The sequence below is a fragment of the Neoarius graeffei genome, chromosome 19 (assembly GCF_027579695.1).
Source record: "Neoarius graeffei isolate fNeoGra1 chromosome 19, fNeoGra1.pri, whole genome shotgun sequence".
NCBI lineage: Eukaryota > Metazoa > Chordata > Actinopteri > Siluriformes > Ariidae > Neoarius > Neoarius graeffei.
This window is the reverse complement of record NC_083587.1, coordinates 34,308,561-34,326,747: the sequence shown is the minus strand read 5'-3', so window position 1 is coordinate 34,326,747 and position 18,187 is coordinate 34,308,561. Positions and strand designations below refer to the sequence as shown.

General features: G+C 40.1%; 1 protein-coding gene across 1 annotated transcript in view; it reads left to right on the top strand.

Annotated features, from left to right (window-relative positions):
• LOC132867605 (contactin-associated protein-like 2) overlaps positions 1 to 18,187 on the top strand; it is a 386,791-nt gene that overhangs the window by 102,583 nt on the left and 266,021 nt on the right. Inside the window, exon 9 of the mRNA XM_060900588.1 lies at positions 5,771 to 5,920. Within this exon, the coding sequence (XP_060756571.1) occupies positions 5,771 to 5,920 (150 nt within the window). The remainder of the gene's footprint in view (positions 1 to 5,770; positions 5,921 to 18,187) is intronic.

Below are 18,187 nucleotides of genomic sequence, written 5' to 3'. Positions count from 1 at the left end.
TTTCTATATTTTCAATTTTCTATGAGAGGCCAGGAAAAACTAAGAGTTTGAACCTCCAGATTACCATAGGTTATTACTTCAGCTCTCAGCATGGAGAACAATATTGCTGTTTTTTATTTTATTTTTTAAGCATTTATATATGAGCGATTGCTAATGCTTGCTCATTGTACATAAACCCAGTCCCAATATCACACAGAAATCACATTTCATTCTCATAACCTTTGTGCTCTTTGCTCTTGGAATGAAGCACATAATCATTCATTTCTTTTAGAATGGACTTTCAGCAGACTATAATCTCTACTCACAAATTCTTCTGCTCAAAAGCTGTCAATTTTTTTTTCCTCACTTCAGAGAACAGCCTTTGATAGCTGTAACACTGTCATGGATCACAAAAGACAGACTTGGACAGATAGGTGGATCGAGACAATGAAAGACTGAATAATGTCACTGACTACCACAAATATCAGATATATTTCTCAACTGTAGTATTGTGCCTAGTATTATTTTATTTACATTTATGGCATTTGGCAGATGCCCATATCCAAAGCAGTTTTAAGAGGTGGTTTCAACTCTTTATCATAGAGGATATTACAAACATATGGGATATTACACGGTAGTGTGAAGATATGAAGTTTATCTTTGAGTGGTGAATGTATATATCACAAGTGAGCATAGCGAACGAGTGATATATCTTTCAACACGAGAAAAAAAAAGTTAATCAAAAGAATTTTAATTTTGAACTGGTTCACCATTTTGACAACACGCATCAGTTCAGCATGAAAACACTCAGAGTGACATCATCGAAGTGAAAGATTGGAAAATAAGTCACTCAATCCACAATGTATTTTGTATGAAAAATGTGAGTTTTTCAACACGAGAAGATAAAATTCATATCTTCGAGCCAATGTGTGATTTTCTTTTTTTATATAGGCACATGCACATACTCCAAATACCCAAATTTATCAAGACAATTCATTGATTCCCTCACGAGTGACAGATGTATATCACGGTTTTGGTTTTCCATGTCCCGGATGTAGCTCGTATGAAAAATAAGAGTTGTGTAATTCCCAGTAAACTGTAGGTGCTAAAGACTTCCCCAGTAAAACACTTGTGTCCATATAATATTTTCTCATATTGGTTGACTCGGTCAGGTACCAAGAGTACTATCAACAGTCTCAAGTTTGGCATGAAAAAAACACAAGGCAAGGGATTTTGTGTTTATTTTTTTATTTATTTTTAATTTAAGTACTTAATGAAGAAGTAGGTCTGTAGTCAACATTTGAAGATAGCCAGTGACTCAGCTGTTCAGACATCTAGGTGATGTTCTTTCCGTCATCTAGGAGCCAGAGCAGAGAAGAGCCTGATGCATGCCTTCCTTGTACCCTGAGAGGTGGTGGGACCAGTCAAGCAGTGCTAGAGAATCAGTTGTCTGGTTACATCTCTCACGTCCACGCGCATTGGAGCTCGGAGCACACAGCCACAGATTGCAAAGTGCACGCATGCCATTAGGACTAATTAGCATGCACCTGTTCCTGATAAGAGCTCACAGCACATACATATAAGGACTCTCAGTAACACAGACATTGTGAAAACCTTGTATTTTGTATCGGTTTTCTGGATTTGACCCTGTTTATGTTTTTGGACTTCGAGCATTGTATTACCTCTGATATCCTATCTGTGCCTCGCTCCACTACTGCCTGTTTTTTGACTCTGACTTTGTCTCTGTTTTGGATCTGTTTGCTAGCGTGCCTTCAATAAAACTCTTCCTGCACTTAGATCCATCTATCACCCTTACATGACGGAAATTGTCAATTGTCCAATAAGCTAGAGGACTAATAAAACCGTTTTAACTCGGTTTATATGAAACTGTCATGAATATTTTCTGTAAAATGTTAGTAAATAATCCCATGTTATTTAAAAAAACAAATTAAAAATAACTGCTGGATAAAAACCCATCTACCTTATGTAAATAAAGATACATATTGCATTGTCTGGTGGTCAAGTATTTATGAGATACATTGCTTTGCACTTACATTCAGTTTCCCTGTGGTGGTACACATTCGTCGTTCATCGTACGTACGGATAGACGTTGTACGGTCAAGCCATCAAAAATCAGGTTGATGCATTACCATATTCTCTTAAGTATGGGGCTCCGCTATAAAAGTACAATAATTCAAATGTGTTTGTGCAATCCATCCATTCAGACTCTTAGAAGCACATAACAAAATTAAAGCTGTGCATTAGAATTTAACAACATTAACCTGACAAGAGGGTTGGTGGATGTCTGAAGCGTGGGGCTTTTCCTAATCTACTGTTAGTTAGTAGTGCTTTCATAGCTCTTTGTAACCCTAGATTTATTTTTTAATCCTGGGTTCTCTACTGAATATGAACTTCCCAACCACCATATTGATGTTTTAACTAGTTTAAATTAGAGAGAAAGTCCGCCTGAATGAAGAAGAGCATTTGCCGTGCATGTGCAGGTCTGTTTGTATGTACATTTGATTGTGTTGCTTCATATTTTGTCTAGTTGTAGAGGCCGACACAGAAGGATGATGTTATTGCATACGCGTGGTTGTGTTTATAGTATTAGCATTGCTGTATTGTATACGTATTTGGCGGATTTAGCACATTGTAATATTTCAATCCACACCTCGCTCTTAACTTATCAGGAAGCAAAAGTACTCCTTTACTTCAGAGCTTAAAGATTTGGTGCTGACTAAGCCATTGCTGTTTTTTTTTTTTGGGGGGGGGTCTCCTCAAGCGAGTACACTAACATGCTAGTGTATTAGCTCATGAAACACAGCATGCTGAGAAGTATGTGAGTTTTTCTTTTTTTTTAACCTTGCAATAAAGTGGAAGCCACAAGTGTGAGCTTAATTAAGCTTACATTTTTATGACACCTCATGTAATATACTGTAAGCTGTATTTTATGATGAATAATATACTTTATTATACAGTCTGTTTAATTTATTTTTCAATATGCAGATGTATTGAACTGATGGCATCATATCAATCAGTACAATACTATATGACATTGTTACATCCTAGTATTTCATCAAACAGGGTTATTATTTTTGTTCTGATGGCTTTGACTTTGCAATGACTCAGAAGTAAATAACACAGTTCTGTGATTTATCGACTATGGCCATCAAAAACAGCGACTATAGTTATAGAGGCTGGCAACCTAAGCTTCGTGTTTTTCAGACAAGCTCTTGATTGTGACTGGCATTCAGAGTGTTTTGCATTTTGTTGCTCATCTTCATATTGACCCATTTAATGGCTTTTTGTTGTCTGAGCTGAGTGTATGGCTATCAGAGACAACTGATAGATCTATGCTGGAATAAAGCTGTGATTATCTCAGATTACATTATGTACAATGCGTGTGGTCCTATATCCAATGTGTGTGTGATCTATTGTGTGAATGTAGCCGCTTTATCCTGTTCTACAGGGTCGCAGGCAAGCTGGAGCCTATCCCAGCTGACTACGGGCGAAAGGTGGGGTACACCCTGGACAAGTCGCCAGGTCATCACAGGGCTGACACATAGACACAGACAACCATTGTGTGAATGTGTCTATTGATAATTTTTCTAACAAAGATACACAATATAGTAAATGCTGATAGTGAATTAATAATAATTATATATATATATAATATATAATATAATATATAATATATATATAATATATATATATATATATATTATATAAAATATAATATATATATAATAACCCCGTGTCTGCGTGGGTTTCCTCCGGGTGCTCCGGTTTCCCCCACAGTCCAAAGACATGCAGGTTAGGTTAACTGGTGACTCTAAATTGACCGTAGGTGTGAATGTGAGTGTGAATGGTTGTCTGTGTCTATGTGTCAGCCCTGTGATGACCTGGTAACTTGTCCAGGGTGTACCCCGCCTTTCGCCCGTAGTCAGCTGGGATAGGCTCCAGCTTGCCTGCGACCCTGTAGAAGGATAAAGCGGCTAGAGATAATGAGATGAGATGAGATTATTATTATTATTGGAGACACTGACGAAGGCAACAGCCGAAACGTTTGTCTCCTTCTGCTGCTAAAAACAACTGAAAAGAAATGTAACTAAAAGAATAAGTTCAAGAGTGCGATCCATCTCTCCTTTCACACTAATTATTCATAGGAGACGCACCACGGGAGAGCGCATACTTAAATGATTAGCCTACTTAAATAATTATTATTATTAGGTCTACATGCGGGGCGGCACGGTGGTGTAGTGGTTAGCGCTGTCGCCTCACAGCAAGAAGGTCCTGGGTTCGAGCCCCGGGGCCGGCGAGGGCCTTTCTGTGTGGAGTTTGCATGTTCTCCCCGTGTCCGCGTGGGTTTCCTCCGGGTGCTCCGGTTTCCCCCACAGTCCAAAGACATGCAGGTTAGGTTAACTGGTGACTCTAAATTGACCGTAGGTGTGAGTGTGAATGGTTGTATGTGTCAGCCCTGTGATGACCTGGAGACTTGTCCAGGGTGTACCCCGCCTTTCGCCTGTAGTCAGCTGGGATAGGCTCCAGCTTGCCTGCGACCCTGTAGAAGGATAAAGCTGCTAGAGATAATGAGATGAGATGAGGTCTACATGCTGCCATTTCAACATTCCGAATTCAGAAACAAGGTAAATAATAACAAACGTGAACGTGAGCTGTAGATATTTATGCTCAAATCCACTCAAAGTAGGGGGCGGGGCACCATCACGCTGTATCAAGACAAGAACTTTCCTGAGAAATAACGCGAACGCCTGCATCATGCGGGATTTGCGGGCGGGAGCGGGACAAAATATGGCAGGCGTGAGCGGGACTGAAAATCATAATTCTTTGCGGGCGCGGGCGGGAGCGGGACTGAAAAATCATAATTCTTTGCGGGCACGGGCGGGAGCGGGACTGCACAATGCAGGCGCAGGCGGGAGTGGGACTGAAAAATCTGACCCGCGCAGACCTCTGCACCCTGGACAAGTCACCAGATCATTGCAGGGCTGACACATAGAGACAACCAATTCACACCTAAGGTCAATTTAGAGCCACCAATTAGCCTAACCTGCATGTCTTTGGACTGTGGGGGAAACCAGAGCACCTGGAGGAAACCCATGCAGACACGGGGAGAACATTCAAACTCCACACAGAAAGGCCCCCATCAACCACTGGGCTCAAACCTAGAACCTTCTTGCTGTGAGGCAGCAGTGTTAACCACTACACTACCGTACCACCCTATTCTGATATTATGCATTTTGAAATAGCTACCTGACAAGTGTCACTAATGTACATGGAGCATCTCACCCTTAACAGACTCTACTCCCTTGAGCGCTAATGATCTCATTAAACAGGGACTATTTCAACGCCCACCACTTTCACTTCAGTGCAAAGTCTTGCTTGTCTGTTTCTACTCTTGCTTTATCCCAGTCTGGTTAATGTGTTTGTGTTGTAAATTTACTTATTCTTGTTTGCTTGCTCTCATTCTCTTTACCTGCATTTGTGTATTTGCTTTGATTAAGCGTTTTTGCATTAGTGGCCTTCTTCCATGTCTAGCATGGTTATGACAGTAATAAATGATATTCAGAAACGTTCAGAAATGTCTTCATTTCTTCTCAGAAATGTCTTCAGTAAATAATCCCTCTCCATTTATTCTTACTTAAATATGGTCTTGCGTAGTCATAGGATTTTGTCTCATATTCAGGTCATCTCTGCAATACTGTAGATCTTTAGCCAGTTTAAGTCAAACATGTAATATTCCTTCTCTTGTCTCTGTATGTTTTTATAATTACAGGTTTAGAGCTGAATGATGGAGAATGGCATGATGTTCGCTTCTTGGCCAAAGAGAACTTTGCCATGCTGACAATAGATGGAGATGAATCCTCGGCTGTGAGGACCAATACAGTCATTCACATTAAGACTGGAGGAACGTATCATTTTGGAGGTCAGCCCTGTTATTTGAAAACAATGCTTGACTTGAGCTAATGACAAAATGGAAAATCCATGCTCATACTGCTTTAGAAAAACTGAATTGAATGTGCTGGATGTATCTTAAAGGATTTCACATCTGTAATAGCTTCCTGTTGGGAGCTGGAGTCAATGCAAAAAAGGCCTGCCTTCTTTTTTTTTTTAACTTTAGTTTTACTTAAAGTCTTGTTAAATCTGCACGGTAAACGTAAAACTTTTCTGAGCTCTCAAGCAACAGGTTCATCAAGAAACCATGTGTATCTGAAATTTAATAATAATTTTAATGCACTTTTGTATTTTATTTAGTCTCAGATAAGACTCAGAGAGGTGATGGTCTGCTTTTAAGGCTGAAAGTTTCAGTCACAGTGTCTGAGATGATAGCTTGTAGAGACTTTCCGAGGTTTTGCGGCCTGGCTTTAGCTATTCTCAATCATAAAATCTGGGTATCTGAGTAAATGTCAAACAAATGATATGATATATAAGGGTTATTCCATGCCAAATCAACAAGAGGTTATGCTCGATCATCTCAGATTTCAATGAAATTTGGAGGGCTCAGAGATACTATTAAAAGAAGTTAATCCCCAAAACTTGAGCTTCCTATCACCAATAGTTTCAGAGATACAGGCATTTGAATTTTTCGATTTTTTTTGCTCAAAACATACATATTTCAAAGTGCAATATAATCTTTATTATGCAAGATAGAAACCTAAAATTTTGCACAGAGAGACTCAATGTCTCGTACTACAAGCTTCAACTTAGAATTTCAGTGGTCATTGTATATTAGATGGTGATTTTAACAAGGAAATTAAAAAGACAAATTTGCATTTTTTGCATTTTTAACTCATTCTGGAAGCTTGCTTGTGGCAGTAATGCTTAAACTAAGAATGTTATTCAAATCTACACAGAAATATCTACCAATTTCAGTTTTACCAAGTCTCCACTATTCCTAGTTTGTCTGTAATAGGGTTTTGAAATTCGCCGATTTCTAAAACATGCCATTTTCAGTAGCAAAAAATCCAATGTGGGATAGCAGTTAGGAACTTGTACATTTTTTTCAGTAATCCCCAAGACCCATATTTTATATTTCCAAATTCTTGTTCTGTGTCTCTCAAGTATTTTTAAACTACAGGGGTTTAAAAAATCCATTTTCACCAAATTCGAATTTTTTATATATTTTCATATAACTGATATTTGAGGGTTAATAAATGCTTCAATAAGGCTCAAGTAGGTTAGGAGACATGTTTCTTCCTCAATTTTAAATAAATTTTCAATTAATGCTCAGTATTAATTATTTGTAAATTGATTTTAATCTAAGACTGTGTAACATTAGCAATCAATGACCAGCTATTGTGTATCAGTCAACAGCCAGCCTTATCAATATCAACACAGCACAATAGGTGACCTTTGATACCAGAACAGGTGGCTCATATCTTATAGTTTTAGAGTCTGTAAACTGCATACTTGTTCAGATAACATTATATTGCTTGGATTATATTAAATACATTGTAATACAGAGCACTGAGAAAATTTACCAATGTTATTAACTGAATGTGTTTCTTTGCAAGGATTGGATATTTTGAATAGTTGACTCGGGAATTTAATTGCAGTTGCTTTCAATTTGAGATCAGTATAAATGAGTTTGTTCTTAGACATCTAGAAATGGCTGAACTTCCTCCCTGTTCTATAGGAATTGGACTAAAGAAAGATTCTGACTGCCATAAACTAACATACAACAGAAATTCTAAGTTAAATACACTCTCTGAGAGATACAATACTGAGAGAGTGTATTTAACTTAGAATTTCTGTTGTATGTTAGTTTATCTTATGTCTTATGCTTTATCTTATGAAGCTTGTAGTACAAGACATTGAGTCTCTCTGTGCAAAATTTTAGGTTTCTATCTTGCATAATAAAGATTATATTGCACTTTGAAATATGTATGTTTTGAGCAAAAAACAAAAAAATCGAAAAATTCAAATGCCTGTATCTCTGAAACTATTGGTGATAGGAAGCTCAAGTTTTGGGGATTAACTCCTTTTAATAGTATCTCTGAGCCCTCCAAATTTCATTGAAATCTGAGATGGTCGAGCATAAATTTGTCAGATATTTGTTGATTTGGCATGGAATGACCCATAATGTAATATGATATGATATATAAGCCAACAAATGGATAAGACTAATGTAAAGTAATCAAAAATACTGTTGCTCATTAACATTTTGGATTGTTTTTATTATGTAAATTGGCTTACAGAGCATTTAGTTGCTAGTCATACCAACCATCATTGCACTCCATAGAAATACACAGCATGTCAAATATTGTATAATCAGTGTCATTAATAAATCTGATTTACTTTTATTTGGGTGTTTTGCTCTATTAACCTGGGGTCCATGTACACTCACACACTATTAGCCTATTGACGGATTCACTGTGTCCACACACCTAGCCATGAGTCAAATTCAAACCACCATCCAGTGTGTCAAGAAAGGGAGTGTGCAAAGAAATAATGGCAGTCCATCTTCATGGCAGTGTGTGGCACCATGGGCAGAGCTGCTGGTTAATGATGAAGGATAGATTGTCCCATAGCTTTATTATTTGCACTCATCTTCATGATGGCCTACGAATGGAGGTGCAGACTCTCCACCCCTCCTGTTCTCCAAGACATTTACACACAACAGCACAAAGAACAAGGTCAAAATTTGTAACTGTACACCACATACACTGTTTTATGGCTCATCCATCCTTAGCTCAAGGCTGAAGTGTCTTTGTTGTCTAATATGTTGAAAACAATTTTCTTCTTTCCTGGAAAGAAATTTCTGACACCTGAAAGGAACCTAAAGTCATTGGATTTGCCCTGCCATGGAATTTAGATATCAGAAACTATGTTAGAGATAAATTAAATAAGTGTAGGACTGCCTATGCTGCAAGAAATAAACAGCAGTTTGACTGAATAGCTGAACTGATAGCTGAATATCAGTTTGAGAAGCAGCCTTGAGCCCAAAGGGTCGGCAGTTCAATTCCTGGGACTGGCAGGAAAAAACGTGAAGGGAGTTGAGTGAATAAACAGCAGTTTCCCCTCCCTCTGTATCATGGCTGAAGTGCCCTAGAGCAAGGCACCTAACCCCAACTGTTCCCCAGGCGCTGTAGCATATATAGCTGTCCACTGCTCTGGGTACGTGTGTGTGCTCATTGCTCACTCATGTGTGCATGCTCATGTTCAGTGGTTCAGATGGGTTAAATGCAGAGGAGGAATTTCACTGTGTTTGATGTACGTGTGATGAAGGCTTCTTCTTTTAAATAATTCATTTTGAAGGTTGGTTATGGTACATCAGAATGAGAAACTCTTTATTCACCGGTTAGGTTTTGTATAGGGGTGGCATGGTGGTGTAGTGGTTGGCACTGTCGCCTCACAGCAAGAAGGTCCAGGTTTGAGCCCTGTGGCCGGCGAGGGCCTTTCTGTGCGGAGTTTGCATGTTCTCCCCGTGTCCGCGTGGGTTTCCTCCGGGTGCTCCGGTTTCCCCCACAGTCCAAAGACATGCAGGTTAGGTTAACTGGTGACTCTAAATTGACCATAGGTGTGAATGCGAGTGTGAATGGTTGTCTGTGTCTATGTGTCAGCCCTGTGATGACCTGGCGACTTGTCCAGGGTGTACCCTGCCTTTCGCCCGTAGTCAGCTGGGATAGGCTCCAGCTTGCCTGCGACCCTGTAGAACAGGATAAAGCGGCTAGAGATAATGAGATGAGATGAGGTTTTGTATATAGAAATTTAAATTGGCACATCAGTGGATGAGTGTACCAACAAACTAAAGTGTTCAATTTAATTCAATTATATATACAGTATATGGGGCACCATTTGTTAAAACAGTTTAACTTTTTTATGGGTGTCATTTTTAAGAAGAAGAAGAAAAAACCTTTATTTGTCACATGCACACTTCAAGCACAGTGAAATTCATCCTCTGCATTTAACCCATGATTTAGCATCATTTTCAGACGAAGATAAATTCATGCAAAAAACTGTTGCATTTCCTCACGTTATTTTTTCTGTGTCTGCACTCTATATGTTAGAGGATATGTAAATTGACCACACCCCTGTGATTAATATAGCAACAGGGATGTGGTCAATGTTTCCATCCATCCAGTATCCGGAGCCGCTTATCCTGTTCTACAGGGTCGCAGGTAAGCTGGAGCCTATCCCAGCTGACTATGGGCGAGAGGCAGGGTACACCTTAGACAAGTTGCCAGAACATCGCAGGACTGACACAGAGACAAACATGGGAGGGACTGGCATGGGAGGGACTTTCAGACTTTTGCATAGTGCTGTATAAATAATCTCTAATTAAACATAAATATGGTGTCCAGCAGTAGCCCGCATAGATCCTTGGTGCATCCTTATTAAAAAGGCATGTCTTATTACAACCCCAATTCCACAAAAGTTGGGACACTGTGTAAAACATAACTAAAAACAGAATGTGAAAATGTGCAAATCATGGAAATTCTATATTTCATTGAAAATAGTACAAATACAACATCTCAAATGTTGAAACTGAGAAATTGTATTGTTTTTTGAAAAATATATGCTCATTTTGAATTTGAAGTCAGCAACACCTCATCTCATCTCATTATCTCTAGCCGCTTTATCCTTCTACAGGGTCGCAGGCAAGCTGGAGCCTATCCCAGCTGACTACGGGCGAAAGGCGGGGTACACCCTGGACAAGTCGCCAGGTCATCACAGGGCTGACACATAGACACAGACAACCATTCACACCTACGGTCAATTTAGAGTCACCAGTTAACCTAACCTGCATGTCTTTGGGGGAAACCGGAGTACCCAGAGGAAACCCACGCGGACAACATGCAAACTCCACACAGAAAGGCCCTCGCCAGCCACGGGGCTCGAACCCGGACCTTCTTGCTGTGAGGCGACAGCGCTAACCACTACACCACCGTGCCGCCCAAGTCAGCAACACATTTCAGAAAAGTTGGGACAGGAGCAACAAAAGACTGAAAAAGCTGTGTAATGCTAAAAAATAATAATAATAATTTGGTTAATTGGCAACAGGTCAGTAACATGATTTGGTAAAAGAAAAAGGCATCCCAGAGAGGCGGAGTCCCTCAGAAGTAAAGATGGGGAGGGGTCCACCGCTCTGTGAAAGACTGTGTGGGCAAACAATGCAACAATTTAAGAATAATGTTCTTAAAGTGTTGTAAATGTAAAATTGCAAAGAATTTGGGGATCACATCATCTATAGTACATAATATCATTAAAAGATTCAGAGAATCTGGAGAAATCTCTGTACGCAAGAGACAAGGATGAAAACCAACATTGGATACCCGCGATCTTTGGGCCCTCAGGAGACACTGCATTAAAAACAGACACGATTCTGTCATAGAAATCACTGGATGGGCTCAGGAACACTTCAGAAAACCATCATCTGTAAACACAATTCGTTACTGCATCCACAAAGGCAAGTTAAAACCAGATATAAACAATATCCAGAAACACCGTCACCTTCTCTGGGCCTGAGCTCTTTTTCAATGGACTGAGGCGAAGTGGTAAACTGTCCCAAGGTCTGACTAATCAAAAGTCGAAATTCTTTTTAGAAATCATGGACCCCATGTCCTCCAGGCTAAAGAGGAGAGGGACCATCCAGGTTGTTATCAGCGCACAGTCCAAAAGCCAGCATCTGTGATGGTATGAGGGTGCATTAGTGCACATTGTATGAGTAGCTTGTACATCTGGGAAGGCATCATTAATGCTGAATGATGTATACAGGTTTTTGGAGCAACATGTTGCCATCCAGATGACATCTTTTTCAGGGAAGGCCTTGTTTATTTCAGCAAGACAATAACAAACCACATTCTGCATGAATTACAACTGTATGGCTCCATAAGAAGAGAGTCTGGGTGCTAAACTGGTCCAGATCTGTCTCCTAATAAAAATATTTGGTGCATTATGAAACCTGAAATATGACAAAGGAGACCCAGAACTGTTGAGCAACTGAAATTGTGTTTCAGGAAAGAATGGGAGATTTCACTGGGACTGTCAAAACTACAGCAATTGGTCTTCTCAGTTCCCAAAAGTTTACAGAGTGTTGTTAAAAGTAGAGGTGATGCAACTCAGTGGTAAACATGTGCCTGTCCCAATTTTTTTGGGACAGAGCGGCACGGTGGTGTAGTGGTTAGCACAGTCGCCTCACAGCAAGAAGGTTCTGGGTTTGAACCCCAGTGGCTGGCGGGGGCCTTTCTGTGTGGAGTTTGCATGTTCTCCCCATGTCTGCGTGGGTTTCCTCCGGGTGCTCCGGTTTCCCCCACAGTCCAAAGACATGCGGTTAGGTTAATATGGGACGGCCTTGAGCTGAGGTGTCCTTGAGCGAGGCACCTGACTCCCAACTGCTCCCTGGGCGCTGTTAGCGTGGCTGCCCACTGCTCTGGGTATGTGTGTGTGCTCATTGCTCACGTGTGTGTGCATGTGTGTGTTCACTGCTTCAGATGGGTTAAATGCAGAGAGGAATTTCACAAGTGTGTGATGAATAAAGTTGTGCTTTCTTTCTTTCGATATTTTTTTCATTGAAATATCGGGTTTCCATGATTTGCAAATCATCACATTCTGTTCTTATTTACAGTGATGTTTGAAAGTTTGTGAACCCTTTAGAATTTTCAATATTTCTGCATAAATATGACCTAAAGCATCATCAGATTTTCACACAAGTCCTAAAAGTAGATACAGAGAACCCAGTTAAACAAATGAAACAAAAATATTATACGTGGTCATTTATTTATTGAAGAAAATGATTCAATATTACAGGCAGCATGGTGGTGTAGTGGTAAGCACTGTCACCTCACAGTAAGAGGTTCTGGGTTCGAGCCCAGTGGCCGGTGAGGGCCTTTCTGTGTGGAGTTTGCATGTTCTCCCCGTGTCTGCGTGGGTTTCCTCCGGGTGCTCCGGTTTCTCCCACAGTCCAAAGACATGCAGGTTAGGTTAACTGGTGACTCTAAATTGGCCATAGGTGTGAATGTGAGTGTGAATGGTTGTTTGTCTCTGTGTCAGACTTGTCCAGTGTGTACCCTGCCTCTCGCCCATAGTCAGCTGGGATAGGCTCCAGCTTGCCTGCGACCCTGAAGAACAGGATAAGCAGGTACAGATAATGGATGGATGGATCCAATATTACATATCTGTGAGTGGCAAAAGTATGTGAACCTTTGCTCACAGTATCTGGTGTAACCCCCTTGTGCAGCAATAACTGCAACTAAATGTTTCTGGTAACTGTTGATCAGTCCTGCACACTGGCTTGGAGGAATTTTAGCCTATTCCTCTATACAGAACAGCTTCAACTCTGGGATGTTGGTGGGTTTCCTCACATGAACTGCTCGCTTCAGGTCCTTCCACAACATTTGGATTGGATTAAGGCCAGGACCTTGACTTGGCCATTCCAAAATATTAACTTTATTCTTCTTTAACCATTCTTTGGTAGAACAACTTGTGTGCTTAGGGTCGTTGTCTTGCTGCATGACCCACCTTCTCTTGAGATTCAGTTCATGGACAGATGTCCTGACATTTTCCTTTAGAATTGGCTGATATAATTCAGAATTCATTGTTCCATCAATGATGGCAAGCCATCCTGGCCCAGATGCAGCAAAACAGGCCCAAACCATGATACTACCACCACCATGTTTCACAGATGGGATAAGGTTCTGATGCTGGAATGCAGCGTTTTCCTTTCTCCTAACATAATGCTTCTCATTTAAACCAAAAAGTTCTATTTTCAGAGGTGGAAAAACTGGATTGACAAAGTAAAAGTCCTGCTTAGGTTTTCCTTCTGCCTGTGCTCTCAACACAGGTGATTTCACCAATTAGCTCATCAACCTGGCTTAGGGGATGTGGTAATTATGATCAGCTGGTTCATTGAATTGGCTGGAGCAAAAATGTGGCAGGATTTTTACTTTCTGCACCCGGATTTTTCCACCTCTGTCTATTTTGATCTCATCCATCCAAAAGACATTTTTCTTTAGCAAACTGCAGATGAGCAGCAATGTTCTTTTTGGAGAGCAATGGCTTTCTCCTTGCAACCCTGCCATGCACACCATTGTTGTTCAGTGTTCTCCTGATGGTGGACTCATGAACCTTAACATTAGCCAATGTGAGAGAGGCCTTCAGTTGCTTAGAAGTTACCCTGGGGTCCTTTGTGACCTCGCTGACTATTACACGCATTGCTCTTGGAGTGATCTTTTTTGGTCGACTACTCCTGGGGAGGGTAACAATGGTCTTGAATTTCCTCCATTTGTATACAATCTGTTTGACTGTGGATTGGTGGAGTCCAAACTCTTTAGAGATGGCTTTGTAACCTTTTCCAGCCTGATGAGCATCAGCAACGCTTTTTCTGAGGTCCTCAGAAATCTCCTTTGTTCGTGCCATGATGCACTTCCACAAACGTGTGTTGTGAAGATCAGACTTTGATAGATCCCTGTTCTTTAAATAAAACAGGGTGCCCACTCACACCTGATTGTCATCCCATTGATTGAAAACACCTGACTCTAATTTCACCTTCAAATTAACTGCTAATCCTCGAGGTTCACATACTTTTGCCACTCACAGATATCTAATATTGGATCATTTTCCTCAATAAATAAATGACCAAGTCCAATATTTTTGTCTCATTTATTTAACTGGGTTCTCTTTATCTACTTTTAGGACTTGTGTGAAAACGTGATGTTGGTTTAGGTCATATTTATGCAGAAATATAAAAAATTCTAAAGGGTTCACAAACTTTCAAGCACCACTGTACAGTGTACACAGCATCCCAACGTTTTTGGAATTGGGGTTGTAAAATGGTTAAAGATTCTTGCTTTGATAGTAAGGCTAAACAGCAGTCTAATTAAGCCTGTTGGTACTAAGAGATTAATATGGAGACACTGGTGAGAGCACAATAGATTTAATTGGGTATTAGGATCAAATTCAGGGTCTTGTCCAATTAGAACATCAGTGACGGCAAGGTCAGAGGCACAAATTACCAGGCTAGATTGGGAAAAGCCATTACTGCTGTAGCTCATGTGCAGATTGTTCTTCTGTCAGTGATCCATTCCAGCACCATTTTCATCACCACAATATATATTTCATCTCATGTCATCTCATTATCTCTAGCCGCTTTATCCTGTTCTGTGGGGTCGCAGGCAAGCTGGAGCCTATCCCAGCTGACTACGGGCGAAAGACGGGGTACACCCTGGACAAGTTGCCAGGTTATCACAGGGCTGACACATAGACACAGACAACCATTTACACTCACATTCACACCTACAGTCAATTTAGAGTCACCAGTTAACCTAACCTGCATTTCTTTGGACTGTGGGGGAAACCGGAGCACCCAGGAGGAAACCCACGTGGATGCGGGGAGAACATGCAAACTCCGCACAGAAAGGCCCTCGCCGGCCACGGGGCTCGAACCCAGATCTTCTTGCTGTGAGGTGACAGTGCTAACCACTACACCACCGTGCCACATCTCATTATCTCTAGCTGCTTTATCCTGTTCTACAGGGTCGCAGGCAAGCTGGAGCCTATCCCAGCTGACTACGGGCGAAAGGCGTGGTACACCCTGGACAAGTCGCCAGGTCATCACAGGGTTGACACATAGACACAGACAACCATTCACACTCACATTCACACCTGCGGTCAATTTAGAGTCACCAGTTAACCTAACCTGCATGTCTTTGGACTGTGGGGGAAACCGGAGCACCTGGAGGAAACCCACGCGGACACGGGGAGAACATGCAAACTCCGCACAGAAAGGCTCTCGTCGGCCACAGGGCTCGAACCCAGACCTTCTTGCTGTGAGGCCACAGCGCTAACCACTACACCACCATGCCGCCCCCAATTTTATATATATATATATATATATATATATATATATATATATACACACACACTGTGGGGGTGTATATACAGTAGGCTCCAGCTTGCCTGCGACCCTGTAGAACAAGATAAAGTGGCTAGAGATAATGAGATGAGATGAGATATATAAAATTGCCTAACTCCTCGCTCTGGACTGATGATTAAATTTGGTCAGGGGTGGGTTTCCCAAAAGTCTCTTAATGCTAAGAGCCTCTTAACGCTAAGAGCATCTTAACTCAGAGAGAGAGTTTTCATCGTGCTACTTGCTCTCCCATTTAATGATCATCTTTGTGCTGCAACGCTTTTGGGAAACTCAGGCCAGTTTGTTGTTGGCTGGATAAGTATTTAACTGGCAGAGCAGACACTGTAAGGCCATTTGTACATGTTGGAATCAATTATTTTTTGACCTTTGAATCACTCATTCTGGATTATGCCTCATATTGCCCAGTTTTACTAAATACTCATCTCCATTTACATTTCATGAAGCAGGTGATGGACCATAGAATAAACGTACTATATTTATATGCTATTATAGTGCTGCTGTAGCGGAGTATCATATTTGTCTATTTGGTTTGGATGTTATCTTCATCAATATGGAATTAAATAGACATGTGAGAAGATAAACAAGCGTTTATAAAAGATAAAACTATATCTGTAGCTTTTGTATCTCTAACTTTAACTCTCATTACTGTCAATTTGACTGGAGCAAATTGTGTTTATCCTTAAATGTCTGCCATTTCTGGTTTTGGCAGTGTAAGTTATATGCCTTTGTAGCTGGTTACTAGTTTCACAAAGTCATATAAAGCAATGGAAGAATAGAGAAGTTTTAAATCTCATTTATCCATCACATTATAGCTGCTTTGGTAGGGAAAAATAAAGAGGATCTTCTTCTCAGTTGTTAAAAATTGGAAATATATTTTTGTTTTTCATTAGTAAACAATAATTTTAATTCTGGATTATGTGATGGTGAAGGAAACCAAAAACTGTACATTATTATTGGACTTAACTTGTGAAATTGAATTTAACAGGCTTTTATTAATCCATAATATGACATTACAGCCATTTAGCAGATGCTCTTATCCAGAGTGACGTAAAACATACTCACAGCAGCCTAGGCTTAGTCACCTTGTTCAAGGGCACTTCAGCCAGTCCTGCTGGTCCAGGGACTCAAACCAGCAATGTTTTAGTCCCAAAGCTGCTTCTCTAACCATGAGGCCATGGCTTCCCCATGCCCTCAAGACACTTGTTAGATGAGAAAGCCACAATGCAACCCTATTTTTCTTGTAGCCATGTAACTTGTATGGACGTTTTATAATTAGGAATTATTCATTCTGAAGATTAAGTGAATCTCAGTGAATAATAACCGAGACAAAGTTGAGGTTATTATTCACTGAGATTCACTGAGCCTGAGGCAGATAATAGTTTTAGTATAAATACACAGGTGATCATTTAAAAAAAATCGTATTTAAAAAAAAAATTATTTCAAACTTCAAAAGCAGCATGCAAACGTAATATGCGCAGACTTGTCACTTATCTACACCGAGTCATCTAAAATACTTTGTTTTGAAATAAATGAAATAAATCACAATTCCACCTTACCTTTGAATAGTTTTAGACCAAACTTCATAGCATTTTTAGTGCTTTTAGGAACAGCATTTTCTTTCAGAATTTGTAATTCTTCCTCACTTACGGTGACAAAGCGATTGGCCGCCATTTTGCCGAGTCACTGGAGATGATTATCGAGAAATAGTCTGAATTTCTTGACCAGTCAGCGCACATGACTTTCTATAATCACCTGTGTATTTATACTAATACAAGATGGTGAAAATCAGCCTCTGCTTTATTAAAAAAAAAACCTGATAATCACCCAGTACAGATTTACACTGGGTGTGTATTCAGTGCAGAACCTCAGCGAACATACTTCCAGTAACAAAACCTGAAGATAATATTTCTAAAATCAAATATCAAATATGTAAAAAAAAAATATATATATATATATAGCATAACATATAACAAATATATACCATAACAAATATAGAAGAAATATCAAATATTTATGGCAAAGCTTCAGTGTTCCTCTGCTAAGACTAGCTTTCAGGTACAGTACTCATCTAGTAAAGAGTAAAGAAAACTAGATTGCATTTCCACAGAGAAAATGTAAAGTGTGCTTGCTGAGCTGTCGCAGAGCAGCTATTATGTTAACATGCTAAGGCAAACTTGCTAAGAGCTAGCATGCTAACATTCTAGTGGTAACATGCGAACTGTTAACATGCAAACATGTGAAGGCTAATATGCTAACAGCTAGCATGCAAACATGCTAATGGATAACATGTTAATTGTTAGTATGTCAGGCGGCATGGTAGTG